General features: G+C 46.2%; 1 protein-coding gene across 4 annotated transcripts in view; it reads left to right on the top strand.

Moving 5' to 3' along the window:
• LOC119963887 (receptor-type tyrosine-protein phosphatase alpha) overlaps nucleotides 1–24,279 on the top strand; it is a 300,421-nt gene that overhangs the window by 261,653 nt on the left and 14,489 nt on the right. For all 4 annotated transcript variants that reach the window (XM_038793255.1, XM_038793256.1, XM_038793254.1 and 1 more), the window contains 6 exons: nucleotides 418–553; nucleotides 767–916; nucleotides 10,992–11,085; nucleotides 14,451–14,527; nucleotides 21,736–21,870; nucleotides 22,554–22,679. In XM_038793255.1, coding sequence (XP_038649183.1) covers nucleotides 418–553; nucleotides 767–916; nucleotides 10,992–11,085; nucleotides 14,451–14,527; nucleotides 21,736–21,870; nucleotides 22,554–22,679 — 718 coding nt within the window. The remainder of the gene's footprint in view (nucleotides 1–417; nucleotides 554–766; nucleotides 917–10,991; nucleotides 11,086–14,450; nucleotides 14,528–21,735; nucleotides 21,871–22,553; nucleotides 22,680–24,279) is intronic.

Below are 24,279 nucleotides of genomic sequence, written 5' to 3' on the forward strand. Positions count from 1 at the left end.
ATTGCCTACTCCTGCTCCTAGGTCATGTGTTCTAGGGTAGAAATGCTCTGACTGATTTCGCAATCCAGCTCTTGGTCTGTAACATTGTAGGAGCAGATGAGGAACATATCAGCCCTGATAGATTGGCGGAGCAGACTCGATGGGCCGAAAGGCTAATTCTGCTCCTATATCTTATGAACTTAGGAAAAAAGAAAATAGTTGACCAATACCCTTTCGAAAAGGGAAGTGCACGGTCTTTACCCGTCTGGCCCATATACGACTTCAGTTCCATACCGACCTTCGCTGCCTTTTGAAATGGCCTTGGAAGCTCCTCCACTACTAGCGATGGGTATAACTGATAGAGCAGTTCACATCTGCAAACATTTTTGTTTTAGACAAATCACTTCTTTCCGTAATTTTGCAAGTTTACATTTTTAGTGCTGGTGTTGGTCGTACAGGCACTTTCATCGTTATTGATGCCATGCTGGACATGATGCATGCAGAGCGGAAAGTGGATGTATTTGGATTTGTGTCACGGATTCGAGCTCAACGATGTCAAATGGTGCAGACAGATGTAAGTCTCAAGTGTTACCACAACTTGAATTTTTTTAAATTATTTCATGAAATGTGAGCGTCACTGGCAAGGCCACCATTTGTTGCCCATCCCTAAGGTGCTGGTGAGCTGCTGCTATGAAGGCAGGAAGATGTTGCACAATGTCAACATGTACGACGTTCGTTTTTCTAATATTTGGCTGATGGAAGTAAACATGTTCCTGTTACGTTGTAGATGCAGTACGTGTTTATATATCAAGCACTGTTGGAGCATTATTTATATGGGGACACAGAGCTGGAAGTGACATCACTTGAAAGCCACTTGCAAAAACTTTACAACAGAGTATCTGGATCAGGTTGCAGTGGTCTGGAAGAAGAGTTTAAGGTGAGAAATTGAGACACTTGTCAATTTAGTAAACTGACTGAGGGAACTATTAAATATCTTCCATTTTTTAATGCTTTTGAAAAGATCTTGATTAATCTTAGTTTGTGACACTGATACTGTACTCAAAGGTGAATAAATACGCATTTAGGTTGACTGATGATTCAATGAGTCAAGCCTTTCAATAGTTCACAAACAAATGCTTTCTACCGTCATTGAATCTATGCTGGGAGCAATAAGTTAAGGATTGAAATTATTTATTTGGATCACATTATGAAGTCTAGTCAGGATGGAAGGCTACATTAACTCAGTTTTCCAGTAGAAAGAAATTATTTCAATTTTTTGTTTTTCCGAAACATTCTGCAGTAGCTAACTCTGAATAAATTTACATCTTTATTCTATTTTCTGTTCAGGCACTGCATGTTCACCATCATCCCCGAACATTTCCTCTGTTGTTTCATAAAAGCAACCAAATCCCGATAAAAAGCAAAATGCTTTGTTTCTAAACCACAAAAATGCCAAAAGATTACTGCCCCAATTGAAAAGCAAGCTACTGTACTTAATATTTTTTAACAACGAAGCTTTGTCTATGCAGGTTGTATTTGCAGCATTTTAGTTATGGAAGATGATCATGAAGAAAGATTTCTGTCTGGCCCGTTTAAATCATCGCTGGTCATTTTCTATAAGCTTGTTCAGAACGTTAGGTATTTCAGTGAGCACAGTTTCTACATAATTGCTACCATACAGTCTTAAAATACTTCCTAACCACTTGGGAAGATTTTTTTTTTTATAAATTTAGTGTGCCCAATTATTTTTTCCAATTAAGGGGCAATTTAGCGCGACCAATCCACCTACCCTGCACATCTTTGGGTTGTGGGGGCGAAACCCACGCAGACACGGGGAGAATGTGCAAACTCCTCACGGACAGTGACCCAGGGCCGGGATTCGAACCCGGGTCCTCAGCGCCGTAGGCAGCAATGCTAACCACTGTGCCACCGTGCTGCCCCCACTTGGGAAGATTAAAGCTATTGTCTTCGGTACCTTTTTTTAAAAAATAATTTTTATTGGAATTTTTTACAGAAAATATAAAATATAACAACAAACAATGAAATGCAACAAAATAACCCATAAAAACTGTAACACCCCCCAAACCGTAACAACGCATGTATCCCCTCCCCCCCCCCCCCCCCCCCCCAACCCCAATGAACAACAAGAGAACTTAAAAATAAATTAAAATTAAATTAACAAACACAGTCATCGTCTCCCCCCCCCCAGGTTGCTGCCGCTACTGTCCCAGTACCCTATCGTTGAGCCAGAAAGTCGAGGAAAGGTTGCCACCGCCTAAAGAACCCTTGTGTCGATCCTCTCGGGACGAATTTGACCTTCTCTAACTTAATAAAACCCGCCATGTCATTGATCCAGGTCTCCACGCTTGGGCGCCTCGCATCCTTCCATTGTAGCAAGATCCTTCACCGGGCTACTAGGGGCGCAAAGGCCAGCACACCGGCCTCTTTCGCCTCCTGCACTCCCGGCTCTACCCCAACCCCAAAAATCGTGAGTCCCCAGCCTGGCTTGACCCTGGATCCCACCACCCTTGACACCGTCCTCGCCACCCCCTTCCAGAACTCCTCCAGTGCCGGGCATGCCCAGAACATATGGGCATGGTTCGCTGGACTCCCCGAGCACCTGACACAACTGCCTTCACCCCCAAAGAACCTACTCATCCTCGTCCCAGTCATGTGGGTCCGGTGCAGCACCTTGAATTGGATGAGGCTAAGCCGCGCACACGAGGAGGAAGAATTAACCCTCTCCAGGGCATCAGCCCATGTCCCGTCTTCGATCTGTTCCCCCAGTTCCCCCTCCCACTTAGTTTTCAGCTCCTCTACTGACGCCTCCTCCACCTCCTGCATAACCTTGTAGATATCAGATATCTTCCCCTCTCCAACCCAAACCCCCGAAAGCACCCTGTCCCTCACCCCCCTCGCGGGAAGCGAAGGGAATTCCTCCACCTGCCGTCTAGCAAATGCCTTTACCTGCAGATACCTGAACATGTTTCCTGGGGGGAGCCCAAATTTCTCCTCCAACTCCCCCAGGCTCGCAAACCTCCCATCAATAAACAGGTCCCTCAGCTGTCTGATGCCCGCTCTGTGCCAACCCTGAAATCCCCCATCAATGTTCCCCGGGACGAACCTATGGTTCCCCCTTAACGGAGCCTCCATCGAGCCCCCCACTTCTCCCCTATGTCGCCTCCACTGCCCCCAAATCTTGAAGGTAGCTGCCACCACCGGACTCGTGGTATACCTCGTAGGAGGGAGCGGCCACGGCGCCGTTACTAAGGCCCCCAGACTTGTATCTCCACAGAACGCCCTCTCCATCCGTTTCCATGCTGCCCCCTCCCCCTCCATCACCCACTTGCGCACCATCGACACATTGGCCGCCCAGTAGTACCCCGAGAGATTTGGTAACGCCAGTCCCCCCCCCATCTCTACCCCGCTCCAAGAAGACCCTCTTCACCCTCGGGGTCCCATGCGCCCAAACAAAGCTCATGATGCTGCTGGTCACCCTTCTAAAAAAGGCCCTAGGGATAAAGATGGGCAAACACTGGAAGAGGAACAGGAACCTCGGGAGAACCGTCATTTTGACGGACTGCACTCTACCCGCCAGCGATAGCGGCACCATGTCCCACCTTTTAAATTCCTCCTCCATCTGCTCCACCAGCCTGATAAAATTAAGCTTATGGAGAGTCCCCCAACTCCTGGCCACCTGCACCCCCAGGTATCTGAAACTCTTCACTGCCCTCTTAAACGGGAGCCTCCCAATTCCCTCCTCCTGATCTCCCGGTTGTACTACGAATACCTCGCTCTTGCCTAAATTTAACTTGTAGCCCGAGAAGCCCCCAAATTCCGCTAATAGCTCCATCACCCCCGGCATTCCCCCTTTTGGGTCCGCCACATACAACAGCAGGTCGTCCGCATACAGCGATACCCGATGTTCCTCCTCACCCCGCACCAGACCCCTCCATCTCCCTGACTCCCTCAACGCCACAGCCAGAGGCTCAATCGCCAGTGCAAAGAGCAGAGGGGACAGGGGGCACCCCTGCCTGGTCCCACGGTAGAGCCTAAAGTACTCCGATCTCCTTCCATTTGTAACTACACTCGCCATCGGAGCCGCGTAGAGCAGCCTCACCCATTTGCTGAATCCCTCCCCAAATCCGAACCGTTCCAGCACCTCCCACAGGTACCCCCACTCAACTCTATCAAACGCTTTCTCTGCGTCCAGCGCCACCACTATCTCCGCCTCCCCCTCCACTGCCGGCACCATGATACCATTTAGCAGTCTCCGCACATTCGTGTTGAGCTGCCATCCCTTAACGAATCCTGTCTGATCTTCGTGTATCACCCCTGGCACACGATCCTCTATCCTGGTGGCCAGGATCTTCGCCAGCAACTTGGCGTCAACATTGAGGAGCGAGATAGGCCTGTATGATCCACACTGCAAGGGGTCCTTATCCCGCTTTAGGATCAGAGAGATCAGTGCCCGTGACATTGTCAGGGGCAAAGCCCCCCCCCTCCCATGCCTCATTGAAGGCTCGCACCAACAGGGGGCCCACCAGGTCCGCATACTTTTTATAAAATTCCACCGGGAACCCGTCCGGCCCCGGGGCCTTACCTGACTGCATTTGTCCAATCCCCCTGACTAGCTCCTCCAGCTCTATCGGCGCCCCCAGCCCCTCTACCAGCTCCTCTTGAATCCTTGGGAAACATAGCCTGTTCATGAAGCTCTCCATCCCCCCTCTCCCCATCGGAGGTTCCGACCGGTACAGTTCCTCGTAGAAGTCCCTAAAGACCCCATTTACTTCTGTCCCCTTCTGCACTACATTCCCACCCCCATCCGTCACTCCACCAATTTCCCTAGCCGCATCGCGCCTACGGAGCTGATGCGCCAACATCCTGCTCGCCTTCTCCCCATACTCATATACCGCGCCCTGCACCCTCCTCCACTGTGTCTCCGCCTTTCTTGTGGTCAACAAGTCAAATTTGGCCTGCAAACTACGCCGTTCCCCCAGCAACCCCTCCTCCGGTGCCTCCGCGTATCTCCTGTCCACATCCAGGAGATCCCCCACCAGTCTCCCTCTCCTTCCTCTCCCTCCTTTCCCTATGGGCCCGGATGGAGATCAGCTCCCCCCGGATCACTGCTTTCAGAGCCTCCCAGACCATCCCCACCCGGATCTCCCCCGTGTCATTGGTATCAAGATACCCCTCAATACTTCTCCGGACCCTCCTACACACCTCCTCATCAGCCAGCATCCCCACATCCAGGCGCCAGAGCGGGCGCTGGTCCCACGCCTCCCCCATCTCCAGATCAACCCAGTGCGGAGCATGGTCTGAAATCGCTATGGCCGAAATAAACCCTATGGACATGAGAGAAAAAGGAATACTCCCGCGCTCTCGGTCTCCCAAACCTCCAGGGATCCACCCCTCCCATCTGGTCCGAGAATCCCCTCAGTACTTTGGCCGCCGCCGGTCTCCTCCCCGTCCTTGAACTGGATCGGTCCAGTGGGGGATCCAGCACTGTGTTAAAGTCTCCCCCCATGATCAGGCCCCCTGCCTCTAGGTCCGGAATGCGGCCCAACAAGCGCCTCATGAAGCCAGCATCATCCCAATTCGGGGCATATACATTAACCAGCACCACCTTCTCTCCCTGCAGCCTTCCCTTCACCATAATATATCTGCCCTCCTTGTCCGACACCACCTCAACCGCCTCAAACGCCACCCTCTTCCCCACCAGAATCGCCACCCCCCCGGTTCTTCGCGTCCAATCCTGAGTGAAAAACCTGCCCCACCCACCCCTTCCTCAGACGACCCTGGTCCGCCACCTTCAAGTGGGTCTCCTGGAGCATAGCCACGTCCGCCTTCAACCCCTTTAGATGAGAAAATACCCTAGTTCTCTTAACCGGCCCATTCATCCCCCTCACGTTCCAGGTAATCAGCCGGATCAGAGGGCAACCCGCCCCCCTCCCCCGCCGGCTAGCCATAGCTTATCCACTGCTCGCCCCAGGCCAGCTCGCCCCGCCCGACCCGTTCCCCATGGCGCTAACGCCTCCCCTCCCCCCCCCCCCCCCCCCCCCCCCCCCCCCGGCCCACACCAGCTCCTTCCTGGCCATTGCAGCAGCAACCCGGTATCCCCCCCCCCCCCCCAAGGCTAGGACCCCTCCTAGCCGCGACGCACCCTCCATAGTACTTCCGTGAGTCAGCTGACTTCTGCTGACCCCGGCAGCTCCCGCCAAAACCCATCCCCTCCCGTCATGGGGTCATCCCCCTCTTGCCACACCTCCTTGGCACTGCGTCAGCGCGGGAAAGAAAACCATTAGAGGCCACACCCCCACCGCCAGCTCCACCCCCCCCCCCCCGCCGCGCGGGAAACCAGAGGAAAGCCCGCGCTTTCACACTGCCACACCCCACCCTTCTGACGCAGCTCTCCAAAATCCAGTTTCACCCCAACCCCCAGCCCCGTACAGAAGAGAACATATAAAATACAAACCCCCCCACATTCCCCACATATCCCATACCCAACAGACAGACCCACCCGGAAACAGAGCAAAAAGAAAACCATCATAAAAAACACACATGTCAAAGTTGAACAGCAACAGCGAAAACAGCAATGGCCATAGTGTGTCCCCAGACCCTAGTTCGAGTCCAGCTTCTCCGCCTGTACAAAGGCCCACGCCTCCTCCGGGGACTCGAAGTAGTGGTGCCGGTCCTTGTATGTCACCCACGGGCGCGCAGGCTGCAGCATTCCAAATCTGACCTGCTTGGCATGCAGCACCGCCGTCGTCTGGTTGAACCCGGCCCGCCGCTTAGCCACCTCCGCACTCCAGTACTGGTAGATTTTCACTACCGAATTCTCCCACTTGCTGCTCCTCTCTTTCTTGGCCCAGCGCAGCACACACTCCCGGTCGCTAAATCGATGGGACCACACCAGCACCGCCCTCGGGGGCTCATTTGCCTTAGGCCTCCTGGCCAGCACTCTGTGAGCTCCCTCAAGCTCCAGGGGCAAATGGAAGGATCCCGCTCCCATCAACGAGCTCAACATCGTGGTCACATACGCCGGGAGATCCGACCCCTACAGCCCCTCCGCCAGGCCCAGGATCCTCAAATTCTTTTGCCTCATGCGAACGTCCAGCTCCTCCAAGCGGTCTTGCCACTTTTGTGTGAAGTGCCACTTTCCCCACGAGGACCACGGCCTCCTCCTCCCGCTCAGCGGCCTGCTGCTGCAACTCCCGAATGGACGCCGCCTGGGTCCCAAGCAGCTTGTTGGTAGTCGCATTCAGGGAGTCCAGCAGCTCAGCCTTCAGCTCCGCAAAACAGCGCAGAAGAGAGGCCTGCTGCTCCTGCGCCCACTTCCACCAGTCCTCGGGTGTTCCGCCGGCCGCCATTTTGTCCTTCTTCCCTCGCTTTTCTTGGGGAGCTGCTGCAGCCTCTTCTCTTGCCCCACTCCGGATGAGCACCATAAATTATGGGGAATGCTCCTCTAGACACCTTCCCCCACCGGGATTCGTCGAAACAGCTCCGCATAGCCGCAACCGGAAGTCTTGTCTTCAATACCTGACTTTAACTCTGTTCCCTAGCCACTCTCTCCACTCCTCTCTTGAGGTTGAACCAAATTGTTCACCGTTTTGGTATATTTGGTCACAGTCGTACATCGCATGCCTTCACTAAGAACACCTATTTCCACCTCCGTATCATTAACTGATTTCCCCCTCAAGCATGCCTTTATTACCTCCAGACCTAACTATTCCAATGATCTCCTGATTGGCCTGCCCTTTTTTTTACCCTCCACAAATTTGAATCCTAACATGCGCAAGTCCCACTCACCCATTGCCATTGTGTTTGCTAACTCACTGCTGTTTTCTGGCCATCCTTATTTTCAAAGCCATTCATGGCCTTTCTCCTCCCTACCTCTAATCCTTCCCAGCCCTACAACCTACAAATATCTGCACTGCTTCAATTCTGGCCTTTTGAAAATCTCTAATTCTAATTCTTCTTTGGCAGTCTCTCGTGAGTGAAGCTGACTTGCTTCCGTACCTGTTTGATGGGTTTTGAGATGGCTGATGTGGGGCAGGTGGTGCTTGGAGGCTCAGGGAGATTAATTGTTAGAGGATTTGTACACTCTCTCCAATGCCTGAACTTTGCCTCTGAATTTATCCAATTAAGTCTTTGTGTTCAGTACTTTCCTGAATGAGCCATCTTCATTTTGCTTAGATGCTTTGAGGACATTGTTAAAACATTTCCATTATCCTGCTGGGGGCCTCCTGCGATAACTAAATTCCAAGTAGATTAGTTGCATTGGAAGTCTGCTGCCAGGCATACAAATGGCATGTCCCAGCCAGTGGAGCAGGTTTTGAGTAATTAGCATCTCAATATTAAGCATGATGACTTGGAGAAGACACTGCTGTTGGACTGCTCTTGCCACCTGTTTTGGAGAATCTTGCGAAGGCATCGCTGGTGGTACTTCTCCAGTTCTTTGAGATATCTGATATAAGTTGTTCAAGGCTCTGAAGCATATGGGACTCCAGGGAACCACTGCTTCCCTGTAAACCATGATCTTGGTTTCAGGTTTGAGATCCTGGTCTTCAAGTACTTTCTTCCTCATCTGAAGTCGGCCGAAGGCTGAGCTGGCACACAGGAGGTGATGATGGATTTTGTCATCTATGACTGCCTTAGCGAGAGGAGGCCCCCAAGATATTGAAAATAGTCTACATTTTCCAGAATCTTCTCTTTATTCATTCATGGTGAGTGGGCATCACTGCCCAGTCCAGCATTTATTGTCTGTGCCTAATTGTACTCACTGTTGATCTTAATTGATGGGGGAAGGTGTTGTGCTTGGGAGCTGGTGGAAGAGGCTCTTAGTTTTCCGGGTGTTCAGTAAAAGGCCCATTTTGTACATGCTTTGGAGGAGGAGTTGACAATGACCTGGAGCTAATTTATTGAATGAGCGTGCCGCAAGTGTCATCTGCATACAGAAGCTCTATGACTGAAGTTAGCATCATTTGGTTTTGGATCGAAGACGGTGTAGGTTGAAGAACTTCCTGTCTGTTCTGTGGATAATTTGCCGAATGCAAGATGCAGTATTGCAGCAAGGAAGATGGACAAGAGGCTGATGCAATATCGTGGTTTTATTTGACTCCATTCTTCACGAAAATAGGGTCTGAGATAGTTCCGTGGGTAGGGTTCACAGCTTGCATGTCATTGTAGAGCAAGCAGAGGGTGGCAACAACTTTCTGAGAGCTTTTAAATTTGAGGAGGAAACTCCGTAATCTAACACAGTTGACAGAGCAAAAGGCTTTTGTGAGGTCAAAAAAGATCATGCACATAGTGGTATTCATTGCATTTTTCTTGGATTTGCCGTGCAGGGAAGATCATGTACGTGGTGCCTTTCGATTGGTGAAAACCAGAATGTGACTCTGGAAGGAACTCTTAGGCCATTTGGGAGGATCCTTATAATCATCATCCCTGTGGTCGACAGTAGGGAAACCCCTCTTAAGTTACCACACTCAACTTGTCTCCCTTCTTGAATATAGTCAAACCCCTGAGCTTATCCTGCAGGCGTGGTCCTTCCCAGATAAGGGATATGAGGTTATGCAGCCGTGCCTAGAATGTTTCTCCTCCATGTTTCAAAATATCTGTAGGAATTCCATCTGCTCCAGAGGCTTTGTTGATTGTCAAATATACAGCAGCTTACTCAACTTGCTCCATATCAGGGTGGCACCAACACTGAGCTGGATAGGGTATTAAGGAATGGAGTTGAAGTGTTCAAATTGAAACCAGCCTCGGTTGAGGAATTCTTCAAGACATTCTCTTCAATGAGCACTGACTGTCCTTGATAAGCTTCCTTTCATGCTTGACTCTTAGTTGGGGATGGTCCCTTGAGAGCTTGGGCCATAATTGCCTTGACAGCACAGAGAAACCTGCGTGCCAATTGTGTTCCCAAGTTGTTGTGCGTCCTGTGCTCTTTATACCCACTGTTTATTCTTTATGTTGTGGGTTTCATGCTGCAGCATTGCCTTCAGATGACTTTAGGAATGCTGCTTTTCGCTCAAGGTATGGTGAAATTTTCAGTCTGCGAAAGCATTATATGTCTGCTTGATTAGATCTGGTATATCTCAGTCATTTTGTCAAAGAGGCCAAGGACCTCTTCGCGGATGATTGTTATGGTGGACTTTAGGGTTGACCTGATACTGTGGGCACACTATAGCCCCTGGTGGCTGGAGGTTGAAATGTTGGGAGTGAGGCGCTGACTGAGAAGGGCCGTCTTGGTGGGATCTTTGGGGCTTTGATTTTCTTTCACATTGCTTCTGTTGTGTGCATTGTTTTGTGGCTGGGCTGAAGGAGATAATAGATTGTATAGGGCGGTGATCGATCCAGCAGTCATGGATACCTGTCATGGCACAGGTGACATAGTCAAGCAGGTGTCAGTGTTTGGACCATGAGTATCGCTGTGAGGGCTTGTCTGCTGGACAGGGTGTTGGTTATGTCACAAACAGCAACAGATTTTAATTATTCTGTTGTTAGTTTCCATGCCTCCCGCTGCCAAGGTTGCAAGCTTTGGAATTGCATTGCTAAATCTCTTCATTTCTGTGCCCTTTTCCTGCATTCTGGCACTTTAAACCTATCTCTTTGTCACTTATCAAATATGTCCTTATGTGGCTCAGTGTCAGATTTTGTTTGATCAGACTCCTGTGAAGCACCTTGGGATGTTTTGCTATGTTAAAGGTACTATATAAACACTATTGTGTTGTGTACTTACATTGGCTTGAGTCTGAAACTGTTGAGCATATTCTTGATGAAACAACAATTGAATCATACATAACAAAAATGCTGAAAATAATCAGCTGGTGATGCAGCATCTGTGGAGAGGAAAACAGTTCATATCAGTGGCCTTCTGTTTGAAAATTCTGACACCATAGGAAATGCACTACATCAAAAAACAGTATTTTACATGTTATTTAATGCCAGTTTTAAAACCTGTAATTGATATTAGTATGTACTGTTTGAATTTGGTGCTTACCTTTTTCTAGAAACTGACTTCAATCAAAATTCAGAATGACAAGATGAGGACAGGCAATTTGCCAGCCAACATGAAGAAAAACCGAGTTCTTCAGATCATTCCATGTAAGACTTTTAATTTAAAAATTGTGGGTTTTTTTGTGCTTCAGATCAGAAATACTTCCAGTATTGCAAAACTGAAATGTTAATATGGAGATGATAATTATTCATCCACCCATGTGCATCTCGTTTGTCCTCCAGTATAAAGACGTTCGGCATATTAATCATAAATGTTTTGCTAACGACCAGCTAAGAAAACTGCAAAACTTGTCAGCCCCCAATTTCCCATTGCAAAAATCTATATCTAGCCTACATAAAACTAACCAAACAAAAAACATTACTGAACTCACTCAAAGATTTGCAGAGGAACAAAGAAAAAATTAAAAGGTAATGGAATGTTGGTCTTTATCTTAAGAGGACTGGAACAAAAAGGGATAGGAACTCTGGTTGTACTCCATGGAAAGCATTGAATTTTGTTCTGGGCACCAGGAAGTTATATTGAGTTTACAGGGGATTCAGGATAGATTCACCAAAATGATGTAGTCTTTCCTCAAACAGCAATTGAGGCTAGGTCAGTTAGAACATTTTAAAAAATAGTTAGTCGATTATTGTCAGGCACGGGTTTCCGAGATTATGAAATTGATAGATGGAGTTAAACCATAGATCAGCCATCTTCTAAATAAATGGATGAATAGGTTTGAGGGGCTAACTGGCCTACTCTAGTTGCTATAATTTGAAACTTAACAAACATTGTGACAGAGAGTAGATTGGGGAAGTGCTGCATGTGGTGAAAAACCACTTTGGTAATAAAACAGCAGAAAATTAGTAATTGTTTTAACATTCCACCTACTGTTGAGCTGACTACATTTTAACTTTGCACAGGCAAATCTGTTCAGGGCCCAAACGTGTGATGCGTCAAAACGGTGTCCTGTTTTTAGCAAGTTGATTGCTGCTTCTCGGACTTGAAATATTGTACAGTATTGCAATGTTAAGCATGCACTAGCAGTGTTCAAGTTAGTAGAAATGATTCAGCTTTTATTAAAGTAACTTATGTAATCTGTTGATCTTCTAAAACTTCATGCAATTTGTGTATGGAAATCATCACTTGGAGTTTTCTGGAAACTTACAACGATCATTGCTGTGAGAGATTTTCCAGAAAATTGCAGCAACTCAAAACTTTACTTGCACCTTGACAAAAATTCTTCCTCTGTATTGCTCTGCACTCATCCACATTAAGTTCTTGATCCTGGTTAGGCATCAGTGTGTTGCTGGTTGCTGGGCAAATTTGGGGTTTTTATAGCATTCAAAGGGCATCAGTGTTGCTGGGTGAGTTGGGCATCAGTGTTGCTGGGTGAGTTGGGCATCAGTGTTGCTGGGTGAGTTGGGCATCAGTGTTGCTGGGTGAGTTGGGCATCAGTGTTGCTGGGTGAGTTGGGTATCAGTGTTGCTGGGTGAGTTGAGGATCTGTGTTGCTGGGTGAGTTGAGGATCAGTGTTGCTGGGTGAGTTGGGCATCAGGGTTGCTGGGTGAGTTGGGCATCAGTGTTGCTGGGTGAGTTGGGCATCAGTGTTGCTGGGTGAGTTGGGTATCAGTGTTGCTGGGTGAGTTGAGGATCTGTGTTGCTGGGTGAGTTGAGGATCAGTGTTGCTGGGTGAGTTGGGCATCAGTGTTGCTGAGTGAGTTGCTGGGTGAGTTGGGCATCAGTGTTGCTGGGTGAGTTGGGCGTCAGTGTTGCTGGGTGAGTTGGGCATCAGTGTTGCTGGGTGAGTTGAGGATCAGTGTTGCTGGGTGAGTTGAGGATCTGTGTTGCTGGGTGAGTTGAGGATCTTTGTTCGAGAGATGGAGAAGAAAATGGAAGGAATGTCAATGTGCATCACTCTTGCTTACCTCAGACTGTAATTAACCTTGAATATTGCTACAGTCACCCTACATTACCTTAATTCACGTGAGAGAAAGCATCAATACTTAGTATGGAGCTACTGTCCTAATTTTACCTGCTTTTGTGACGAGATTGGGTTTTTTTTTCAAAATATTTTTATTCTCCTTTTTCACATTTTCTCCCGAATTTACACCCACCAACAATAAACAATAATCAGCAACAAATCGGGGCAGCAGGGTAGCATGGTGGTTAGCATAAATGCTTCACAGCTCCAGGGTCCCAGGTTCGATTCCCGGCTGGGTCACTGTCTGTGTGGAGTCTGCACGTCCTCCCCCTGTGTGCGTGGGTTTCCTCCGGGTGCTCCGGTTTCCTCCCACAGTCCAAAGATGTGCGGGTTAGGTGGATTGGCCATGCTAAATTGCCCGTAGTGTCCTAATAAAAGTAAGGTTAAGGGGGGGGGGGGTTGTTGGGTTACGGGTATAGGGTGGATACGTGGGTTTGAGTAGGGTGATCATGGCTCGGCACAACATTGAGGGCCGAAGGGCCTGTTCTGGGCTGTACTGTTCTATGTTCTATGTTCTAAATATGTCAAACCCCATAACAATAACACCGATCCCATCCTCCCACCAACCCCCAAACATCAGCCCGCATGTTTACATAAACAAATGACAAAAAGGAATCAGGAATTACCCATAGTCATCCTTAATATACAATTTGTATTCACTATTAAATTATATTCTTCGCCATGGATATTATTATGATATTTGAGTTCAATTACTGAGTTTCTCATGAAAGACTGCTATGTAAGCATAACAATGGTTATAATAATAATCTTTATTGTCACAAGTAGGCTTACATTAACATTGTAATGAAGTTACATTCCAGCGCCTGTTTGGGTACACAGAAGAAGAATTCAGAATGTCCAAATTACCTAATAACACGTCTTGCGGGACTTGTGGGAGGAAACTGGAGCACCCGGAGGAAACCCACACACACACACACACACGGGGAGAACTGCAGACTCCAACAGACAGTGACCCAAGCCAGGAATCAAACCTGGGACCCTCGCACCATAGTGCTAACCACTATGCTTCATGCTGCCCACACGTCCTTAAACTTGCTTATTACATTAGATAAAGGAAAAGTAGCATTATATGAGTGAAGGGATTTGAGGAGGTAAGTGATTTGAGGTGTTAATGGATATAATACTGTAGGGTTTGACATTGAAGACTAGTTTTTCTTTCATGGGATGTGAGCATCACTGGCTAGGTCAGCATTTATTGTCCATCCCTAATAGATGAAGACAGTTGGAAAGTGTTACATCTGAATACGCCTGGCAAATTTATTGGACATATTGTATGCCTGAATCATGCTGTCAGACTTTGGAGATTATTATACAATCATAGGTAATCATGATAGTATTGAGAATAGCCGAATATGTTGAGGAAAAATGAATTGGTAAAGGGAGTACGTTCAGTAGTTAAATTGCCTGGAGTTGAACTCATGTTGTCCTATCATTGTACATTTTGTTTTTGTTTCAATGTCATTTCAGATGAGTTTAACAGAGTCATCATTCCTGTAAAGAGAGGTGAAGAGAACACAGACTATGTGAATGCATCGTTCATTGACGTAAGTCTTTAGAAATTAGTTTTTTATTGTGCAGCTCCAAGCATGGTAAAACAAGTTTTCAATTAATCATCAGTCGGTTTTAATCCAGTCATATATGAAAACCAAATACAAAACTTTTATAAATTTTTTTGTCATTATTTTAGCTCATCTATATTATAATATTTTGGAAGACAGGGCATTAAAATCAAATTAATCGTTAAATTAGTGTGCAAGGAATTGCACTTTTTAAGTCACAATTTCAATATAAATAATGGCTGGAAACTGCATTACTTTCACAGCTTTTAGGCAGAAAAGTGATGCCCTGGAAATGAAAGGGGTCTAATGTTACTTAGCACAGAAAAGTATTGTAAAATAATTATATTTTTAAAAATGCAAGGTGGTTTCTTCACATGAATTGTTCTGTGGTATAGCGTAAAGGTAAAAAGCAATGAGTGTGAAGTAGGTACTGCTTTATGCCTACCTTACATTATGGTTTGGGCTTTCTCACTATTTTTAATAATAATAATCATTCATTGTCACAAGTAGGCTTTAATGAAGTTACTGTGAAAAGCCCCTAGTCGCCACATTCCGATGCCTGTCCAGGGAGGCCGGCATGGAAATTGAACCCGCGCTGCTGGCCTTGTTCTGCATTACAAGCCAGTTTTTTATCCCACTGTGTTAAACCAGCCCCAGGCTGGTTCATGGAAGTCGACCAGTTTCCATAAGTAGTTCAAGTCGTCTTTGAACCAAAACCTGTACTTATGATGATTGTGAATGGGATACAATGCCCATGGCTAATAATTGCCCTGAGTGCTCACTCTTCTACTCTGAAAGGTTATTAAATATTAAACTATAATGTTCAGGCTGAAACTAATAAAGTTTACAAGTAAGTTTACACACAGCAGCAGGAAGACAAGTTCCTGATGGTACGAACATTTAGAAATGAATGATAAAATCAGTCCTAGGAAATTAACATATTTCTACTTTCCAATAATTTGCAACATTTTAAAGACTTAGGGCGCGATTCTCCGCCCCCCACGCTGGGTGGGAGAATTACGGCGAGCAGCGATTCTCTGAGGCCGAGCGGCCGGGCCTTCACGCCCGTTTCAACATGGCAGCAAACACACCTGCTCGCTGCCGTCGTGAAACGGGCACCAGATGCCCGTTTGGGGCATCTGGGGGCCCGATTGGCACGGCAGTACCATGGCCGTGCCAAGGGGGGCATAGGCCCGCGATCGGTGGGCACCGATCGTGGGCCGTGCGTCCGTAACGGACGCACTCTTTTCCCTCCGCCGCCCCGCAAGATCAAGCCGCCACGTCTTGCGGGGCGGCTGAGGGAAAAACGCCAACTGCGCATGTGCGGGTTGGCGTTGTCCAACGTGCGCATGCGCGGCTGACGTCATCGGCCGTGTCAGCCGGCGTGATGCTTGACGTGCGGCCTTGACGACCATCGTCAAGGCCGTGACGCATGGGGCCGCGCTCCTAGCCCCGCCCGGGGGGGAGAATCGGCCCCGGAAGTGGGCGTGAAGGCTGCCGTGGGTCACGGCCTGTCCCACGGCAGCCCAAATGCGGAGAATCTCGCCCTTAGTTCTGATAATATGGGCAACATCGTTTCTAGGTTGACTGGTTGATGGTTCACACGTCTTTAGTTAAGATGTTTCCCATTCTCTTTTACAAGTAGTTCAATCTGCCTTCACCACATTTTCAGACAATGCATTCTATTTCATCATAACTCGCTGTGTAAAACAGTTGCCCTCAGCTCACTATAAATCTGTGTCCTCTAGCTACTGCCCCTTTCTGTCACTGGAAACAGTTTCTCCTTTTTTACTCAATCAAAGCATTCATGATTTTGAACATCTTTATTAAATGTCCACTTAACCTTTTCAACTCTAAAGTGAATAAACCAAGCTTTTCTCCTTTCACCATAAGTTCCACATCAATTGGTGTCATTGTAATAAATCTGTTTCTCCAAGACTTGGGCCATCTTTCCTAAAGTGTGGTGCCCACAATTGAACTTCATCAAGCACCTAAATCCATTTATAAATATTTAACATATCTTTATTGCTTGTGTATTTCATATTTTATATTCATAAAGCCAAGGATCCTGCATATTTTTTTAACGGCTTTCTTGTCCTGCAAAGATCTGTGCACCTACACCCCAGATCCCTGCTCCTGCAAATGTACCATATAACTTATATCGCCTCATTCTTCCTACTGATTTGCATAACTTTACACTTCTCTGCATCTACAGTGTGTCAAGTTTGCAGAATACACTCAACTGAGACTAATGATGATGAAGTTCTGATCAGGGAATCTACAAAAAGCCTGATAAGATCTGTAAATTGACAGCAGTAGCATGTGAAATTCAAAATGGGTAAGATAAGTACACACTGGAATAAAGTGGGTGACATATTCTCACTGGTGTCAAATTAGCAAAAAGAGAATTTAGAAAAGACTTATGAATGTTAGACTTAGTATTTAAGACATTCCGTCATTGTAGTCACAACCAATAAAAACTAATAGAGTGCTGCATAAAATATTACTAAATCAGTCGTATATAAATTGAAAACTGTCATGCTGAAACACGTTAAATACTCTGTCCGATAAGACAGAAACGTTTTGGGGGTGTAATAGTTAAGAGTCATGAGGATGATCCCTATATGTTGAATTATGAGGAAAGACTGGAAAAACTAAAGCTCTTTAACTTTGTACGGTGGCAAGGATGAGACCTTCATAGAAGTACATGACGTATTCATCTTGTGCCGAATGTTGCTTGCCTAAATATTTTATAACAGTGAAATACTGAACTCACCCCCTCTCTTCTCCACCCCCCCCCCCCCCCCCCCTTTAAATCAACATCCCAAATCAAATTACTGCGTACAAGATGTTGGTAATCGGAGAAATAGTAATGGTGGCCTGTCCTGCATGTTATTGACAATTAAAGTGTAAGTTTTTAAAAAAAAAGTTTTTTTTCCTATTCCAATTATTTAGCCAATGCTTCCAACCTATAATCTTCACTCACTGCCTAATTAGGAAAATTATTCTTAAAGGCTCTTTTATGGACACTGGCATTTTGAAAACTGCAAATGTATGCTGATTAAAAATGAAAATTGTTCAACAAATTACATACAATCTGAAAAATATAAGGTTTGAGGCCCTTCTACCAAAATTGTTATTGAAATGGAACATGTGTGTGGCATAATGATTTTATGAAGTTACATTTTCTTGAAAATTCTAAATGCATCTTGATACTGCAGTTGCATTTTCTAAAATTTACAGATGACCCAGCAAAGTCATACATCAGAGTGAGTGATGAGTTTGGGAATACATGTTTTATGCCGATGAAATTTGTTTGAAATTTAATTAGGAACAAAAGGTTAAGAATTGAAGTTTCCCCCTCAGAGCATTTTGAATGCACTAATAACTAATCCAATTTCCCCAACAATACACCAGGGAAATGGTTTGAATCACAAAATGTTTACACCACAGAAGAAAGCAATTCTGCCTATTATGTTTGTGCCGGCTCTCTCGAAAAGCAACTCACCTAGTACCACTTTCTACTTTTCCCTTTAGTCCTGCAAATATTTCCTCTTCAGATAACCATCCAATTCTCTTTTGAAGGCCTTGATTGAGCCTCCCGCGGCCAAACTCTCAGTACTTTCAAGATTCTAACAACTCGCCACGTAAAAATAGTATATTTTTTTGCCCATTACCTTAAATCAGTGTACTCTGGTTCTCAATCCTTTCATGAAAAAACAGTTTATGTTCTCTATGGTCCTCTCACTAATTTGAACACCTGTGTCAAGTCTCTCTGGTGAAGTGGCATTGTCAGTGGAGTAGTAACCCAGAAACCCAGGGTAATGCCCTGGGAACCTGGGTTCAGACATCACCGCAGCAGACGGTGTAATTTGAATTCAATAACACAATGGAATTCAAAGTCTAATGGGTGTTATAATCAATCTTGATATGATTGGTTCACAAATGGCCTTTTGCTAATGTCCTGTTCATCCTTTCCTGGTCTAGCCTACATGTGACTCCACATCTACAGCTATGCAGTTGACTCATAAATGCCACCTGAAATGACTGCACGGTTCCAAGGGCAACTAGGGATGGGCAATAAATGCTGACCCAACCAGAGATACCCACATCCCATAAATAGATTTTTAAGGATTGGAAAATTATTTTCAGTGCTCCCCAGTTTCACCCTTTCTTTCTTTAGATGCATCTCATCTGGTACTGGTAATTTGATAAGACGTGCTACCAGGGCAGCATGGTAGCACGAGTGACTAGCACTCTGGCTTCACGGCACCAGGGTCCCAGGTTCAATTCCCTGCTGGATCACTGTCTGTGAGGAGTCTGCACGTTCTCCCCGTGTCTGCGTGGGTTTCCTCCGGGTGCTCCGGTTTTCTCCCAAAGTCCAAAGACCTGCAGGTTAGGTGGATTGGCCATACTAATTTTCCCTTGGTATCCAAAAAGGTTAGATGGGGTTATTGGGTTACGGGGATAGGGTGGAAGTGATGGCTTAAGTGGGTCGGTGCAGACTCGATGGGCTGAATGACCTCCTTCTGCACTGTATGTTCTAACTAATATCTTCACTTTGAGTGTTCAGCCCATTCAGTGTTTCAACTGCCTCTACTTTCCCAATGATCTTTTTACTTTGTAAAAAGAGGTGCAAAGTAGTCAATTTAGAATGTCAGCCATGTCCCTTGCTTCCTTCCCTAATTGGCCCCACTCCTTTTACCACCCTTTTATTTATTTATTTATTTTTAAATATAAATTTAGTGTATCCAATTAATTTTTCCAATTAAGGGGCAATTTAGCGTGTTCAATCCACCTACCTTGCACATCTTTGGGTTGTGGGGGCAAAACCCACGTAAACACGGGAAGAATGTGCAAACTCCACACGGACAGTGACCTAGAGCCGCGATCGAACCTGGGACCTCGGCGCTGTGAGACTGCAGTGCTACCACTGTGCCACCGTGCTGCCCTCCCTTTTTTTATTCTGTGCCTGTGGAAGACTTTTGGATTCCCTTTTATATTAGCTACTTGTCTCTTCTCATACTCTCTTGCTTCTCTAATTATTTTTCTTCCCCTTTCCCTCTGAACCATCGGATTGAACCTGTTTCTCACTTGTACTATATACCTGACATTTGTTGCATGGACCCATTTTCGGTTTCATTTTGCAATCTCTCTTCAGTTATCCAGGGAGCTCTGAATCGTTTGCCTGACCTTTGCTCCTGATGGGAGTGTACCTTGAATGTACTTGAACTATCTTCTCTTCAAATGTAGCCCACTGTTCTATTACAGTTTTGCTTGTCAATCTTAGATTCCAATTTATATGGACCAGATCTGTTTACAACCCATTGAAGCTAGCCCTCCCTAAATTAAATATTTTTTCCCTGATTGTTCTTAGTCCTTTCCATAGCTAACTTAAACTTATACAATGGTCATAGTCTCCTAAATGTTCTCTTCCTGACACTTGATTCACTTAACTCAGCTCGTTCCCAGAACCAGATCTGGCAATGCCTCCTTGCTCAGGCACTGGTTTAGCTCAGTTGGCTAGACAGCTGGTTCGTAATGTCTGTGCTGCGAGGCCAGCAGAGTGGGTTCAATTCTCTATCTCACTCACCTGACGAAGGAGCTGCACTCCGAAAGTTAGTGATTCCAAACAAACCTGTTGGACTTTAACCTGCTGTTGTAAGACTTCTTACTGTTGCCCACCCCAGTCCAACGCCGGCATCGCCACATCTTGGCTATCTTTCTTGTGCAACTTGCATCATGTTTTCTGAACACCTTGCATCTCGGAATATTTAATACCCAGATCTCCATTTTGCACTAGGTCTCCACTGTTGCTGTAGTAACATATTTTTACATGGCTATCTGCAGCTCGCCAAGCATATTTACCACACTCCATGCATTCACACACATGCTCAGTAAATCGAATTTAAACATTATTATATTCCCACTTGAGTGGCTATTTTGCCAGGGCTGATTTTCTCCAGGTCAGCTCACTGTATCCTTCTTTGCTGTGATCATTTATAGGTGATTACCACCACCTATTTGGGCCTTCTCTAGAGCATTCCCCTGAAAGGACAAAAGAGAGCATGATAAGGCAATGTTTTACCATACGGCCAGTGACAGCTCCAATTAATTGGAATGTACAAATTTCAGTTGTGACAAGGCCTTTGCAACAGTACGTCCATGAGCCACTCGGGAGGGTGAGTAGATGGACTGGGCATCCCCACCCCTTCCATGTTCAGGAGCACCATACAACCTGGGTTTCCATAATTGGTGTGTCTATTGGAAGGTGAATACCCAGAGTCCTGTCCTGGGGTGTGGCAGGAGTAGCGCTCACCTTCCAGAAAGTATGCAGTCATTCAACCTTTGCCTGCACTGGATCCAGGTTCACAACACCTCACCCAGTGACTGTGGCAATGATTTCTATCCAATCTGCTTAGTCTGTGTGGTGGCCTTCTCCTGCCACACTTAAGAAGTGCTCCTCTCCCTCACAGCTTCCAGCATAATCCCCAGTTCAGCATCTTAAAAAAGAGGGGCTGCCCTGCCCTGGGTTCCAGGTTTCTGGATCTCCTGAAACTTTGTGGAAATGAAAAATGTAGCCCAAAGTTCACTGATGGTCTTTAGCATCCAATTACAGCACTCAACCAGCAGTCACAGTTCTTGAGTATATTTGATACCAAAATCAATAGATTTTTGGATACAAAGGGAATTGAGTACTTTGAGGATCCAATGGGAAGATGGAGTCGAGGTAGAAAATCGACTCTGATCCTATTAAATTATGTATACATGAGTGATTGCAACTTGAAATGTACTGCTTGAAAGGGTATTGAGGGCAAATTCAAACATGGCTTTCAAAAAGGAATTGGAGATTTGGTTGAGATTTTCAAATTTGTGAAAGGACTAGACATGATGGGTAGGAAGAAATTATTCCCATTGGCGAAACGATCGCGAATCAGAGGACACCGATTTGAAGTTATTGGCTAAAGAAGCAATGGTAACATGAGGAAAAACCTTTTACACATCCAAGTGATTAGGATCAGGGATGCACTGTCTGAGAGTTTGGTGGAGGCAGATTTAATGAGATTTTCGAAAAGCAATTTTATCATCCTGTGCTGTAAACGTTGTATGATTCTATTGGCATTCTCTAGATACAGCAAAATACTTTATTACCTACATATCCCACTATAAAGTTATTTAATTTGTATCCCTAGGGATATCGACAGAAAGACTCCTACATAGCCAGCCAAGGACCTCTTCAGCATACTATCGAAGATTTCTGGAGAATGATTTGGGAATGGAAGTCCTGTTCCATTGTTATGTTAACAGAGTTGGAAGAAAGAGGTCAGGTATGTCGAGCAGATCTTCCTGCCAGAGATTTTAACACATGTTCATGCTGAAATATACCCAGACCAAAACGGAAAACTTGATAATTCCTTAAATGTTTTACCAAGCTCATTTCTTAAATGGAGTTTTATGAAGAAAAAATATTTGAAACTATGATAATGCAGCCTTCCCAACACAGTAGGAAATTTACTTTGACTATTTGCATCCCTTTCTCCCTTTGCTGCTTCCCTAGGCCATTGCACTTCAGGATGAGGTAACTGGTGCTGAAGTACTATTTCACTTCTCATAGATGCCGTCTGGTGCATTGCCCAAATAACTATTCCAGATGTTAAATAATGCACCATTCAACTGCACAGCTTCAACCTTGTTGACTGCAAATATAGATACTTAGCAAGCAGAAACTAATTTCCCCCAGCCCAGATAACTCTTAATGATTACAGAAGGTTGTAACAAATCCATGACTGTAATGACAACAGAAAATGCTACAAAGACTCAGCAGTCTAGTCACATCTGTGGAGGGAGAGAATCCATCAGAGCTTACGTTGCTATAATGGCAGGGCCCAAATCTATGCAAACTAACTTTAGTATGTCCACTGTAAGCATAAGCTAAGAGGCTTGGTCAAATAATTGCATGCTTATTAGTCTTTTTGTTTTATTTTAATGATTGCTCTTTGTATCTGTACAGGAGAAATGTGCACAGTACTGGCCACCTGAAGGATCCATCTCGCATGGTGATATTACTATTGAAATAAAAAAAGAAGAGGAGAGTGAAAGTTACACAGTGCGTGATTTTCTAGTAACTAACACAAGGGTAAGCTTTAATGCTGTGGGGTTTTAAATCACTGAATCTAGGGAGTTTAAAATAAAGAAATTGTTGCGAGCAAACTTGGGAACAGAAATTAATGAGAGCACCAATCTGAGGTACATTTACATATTATGGGGTTTGAAGCAGATAAAAAAGGTAAAGATGAACACGTCTTAACCTTCCCTCCCTCCACATCTGCCTTTAAGCACCTCAAATGCACGAACACGCGCAACTGATTGACCGCACTCTCATTCCACCTGACCAGCCTGGTCGGAGGGCACCCCGCAAACCCCCCCCCCCCAACCCGGCACACTTTATTGGAGCAAATAACAATAATACTTTTTTTAAATCTTTATTATTGTCACAAGTAGGCTTGCGTTAATACTGCAAAGAAGTTACTGTGAAAAGCCCCCAGTTGCCACACTCTGGCACCTGTTCGGGTACACAGAGGGAGAATTCGGAATATCCAAATTACCTAACAGCACGTCTTTCAGCACTTGTGGGAGGAAAGCGGAGCACCCGGAGGAAACCCACACAGACCCAGGGAGAATGTGCAGACTCCGCACAGACAGTGACCCAAACAGGAAACAAACCTGGGACCCTGGCGCTGTGGAGCAATAGTGCTAACCACTGTGCTACCATGCCACCTCAAAAAAAAGTGCACTCAACCAGCATGACCCTCCAGCATCCCACCAAAGAACCTCACAAGAAAGAAAAACGACCCGAGTGATAAAAAGGTTCTCCTCTGAGCCCCCCCCCCCTCCCCCCAACCGCCTCCAAAGAGCAATAACAACAACAAAAAACCCAACAACGGGGGCAGAGAGAACCTACCTCCTCTCACACCTCCTCCAAAGATCAATGTCCTCCTTTTGCCAGTCCATTGTCTCCTCCGGTGCTCCAAAATAATACTTGCGACCATTGTGGGTCACCCAGAGGCGGGCCGGGTGCAACATCCAGAACTTCACTCCCTTCTTAAAGAGCTCAGTCTTTACTCGGGTGAAACCCGCTCTCTTCTTGGCCGTTCTGCCCCCAGGTCCGGGTATACCCGGAGCTCACCAAGTACATCTCCTCGTCTGCCTGGCCCACCTCAAGATCTCCTCATCCGGGAATCGATGTAACCTCGCCACCATCGCCCTCAGCGGCTCGTTCGCCTGCGACTTCCTCATCAGCGCCCTAAGCGCCTGATCAACCTCCAGGGACCGGTTGATGGCCCCACCTCCCCCAACAGCTTCTCCAGCATTTTCTGTCCGCTCCCTCGATGCCCTCTGACATCCCCACAATTCTCAAATTCTGCCTCTGGGAGTAGGTCTCCAGGTCCTCTACTTTCTCCTTGAACCGCTTCTGTGTATCCCTCAACATCCCAATTTTGGTCACCAACGAGGGAAGCTGCTCCTCATGCTCTCCCCCACCACCTCCTCCACCTTCTGGGTAGCCTGACTCTGGGTCTCCAGCCTCAGCTCTACACGGTCGATCCCTGCTTTCAACGGGTCTGCCACCTTCGCCAGGTCTTCCAGAGCTTCTCTCCTCTGCTGACCGAACGTTTCATTCAAAAAGTCCACTAACTGCTCCGTCGACCATTAGGCGGGTAGCGCCGACCGATTGCCCT

Source organism: Scyliorhinus canicula, chromosome 3 (genome assembly GCF_902713615.1).
Source record: "Scyliorhinus canicula chromosome 3, sScyCan1.1, whole genome shotgun sequence".
Classification (NCBI taxonomy): Eukaryota; Metazoa; Chordata; class Chondrichthyes; order Carcharhiniformes; family Scyliorhinidae; genus Scyliorhinus; species Scyliorhinus canicula.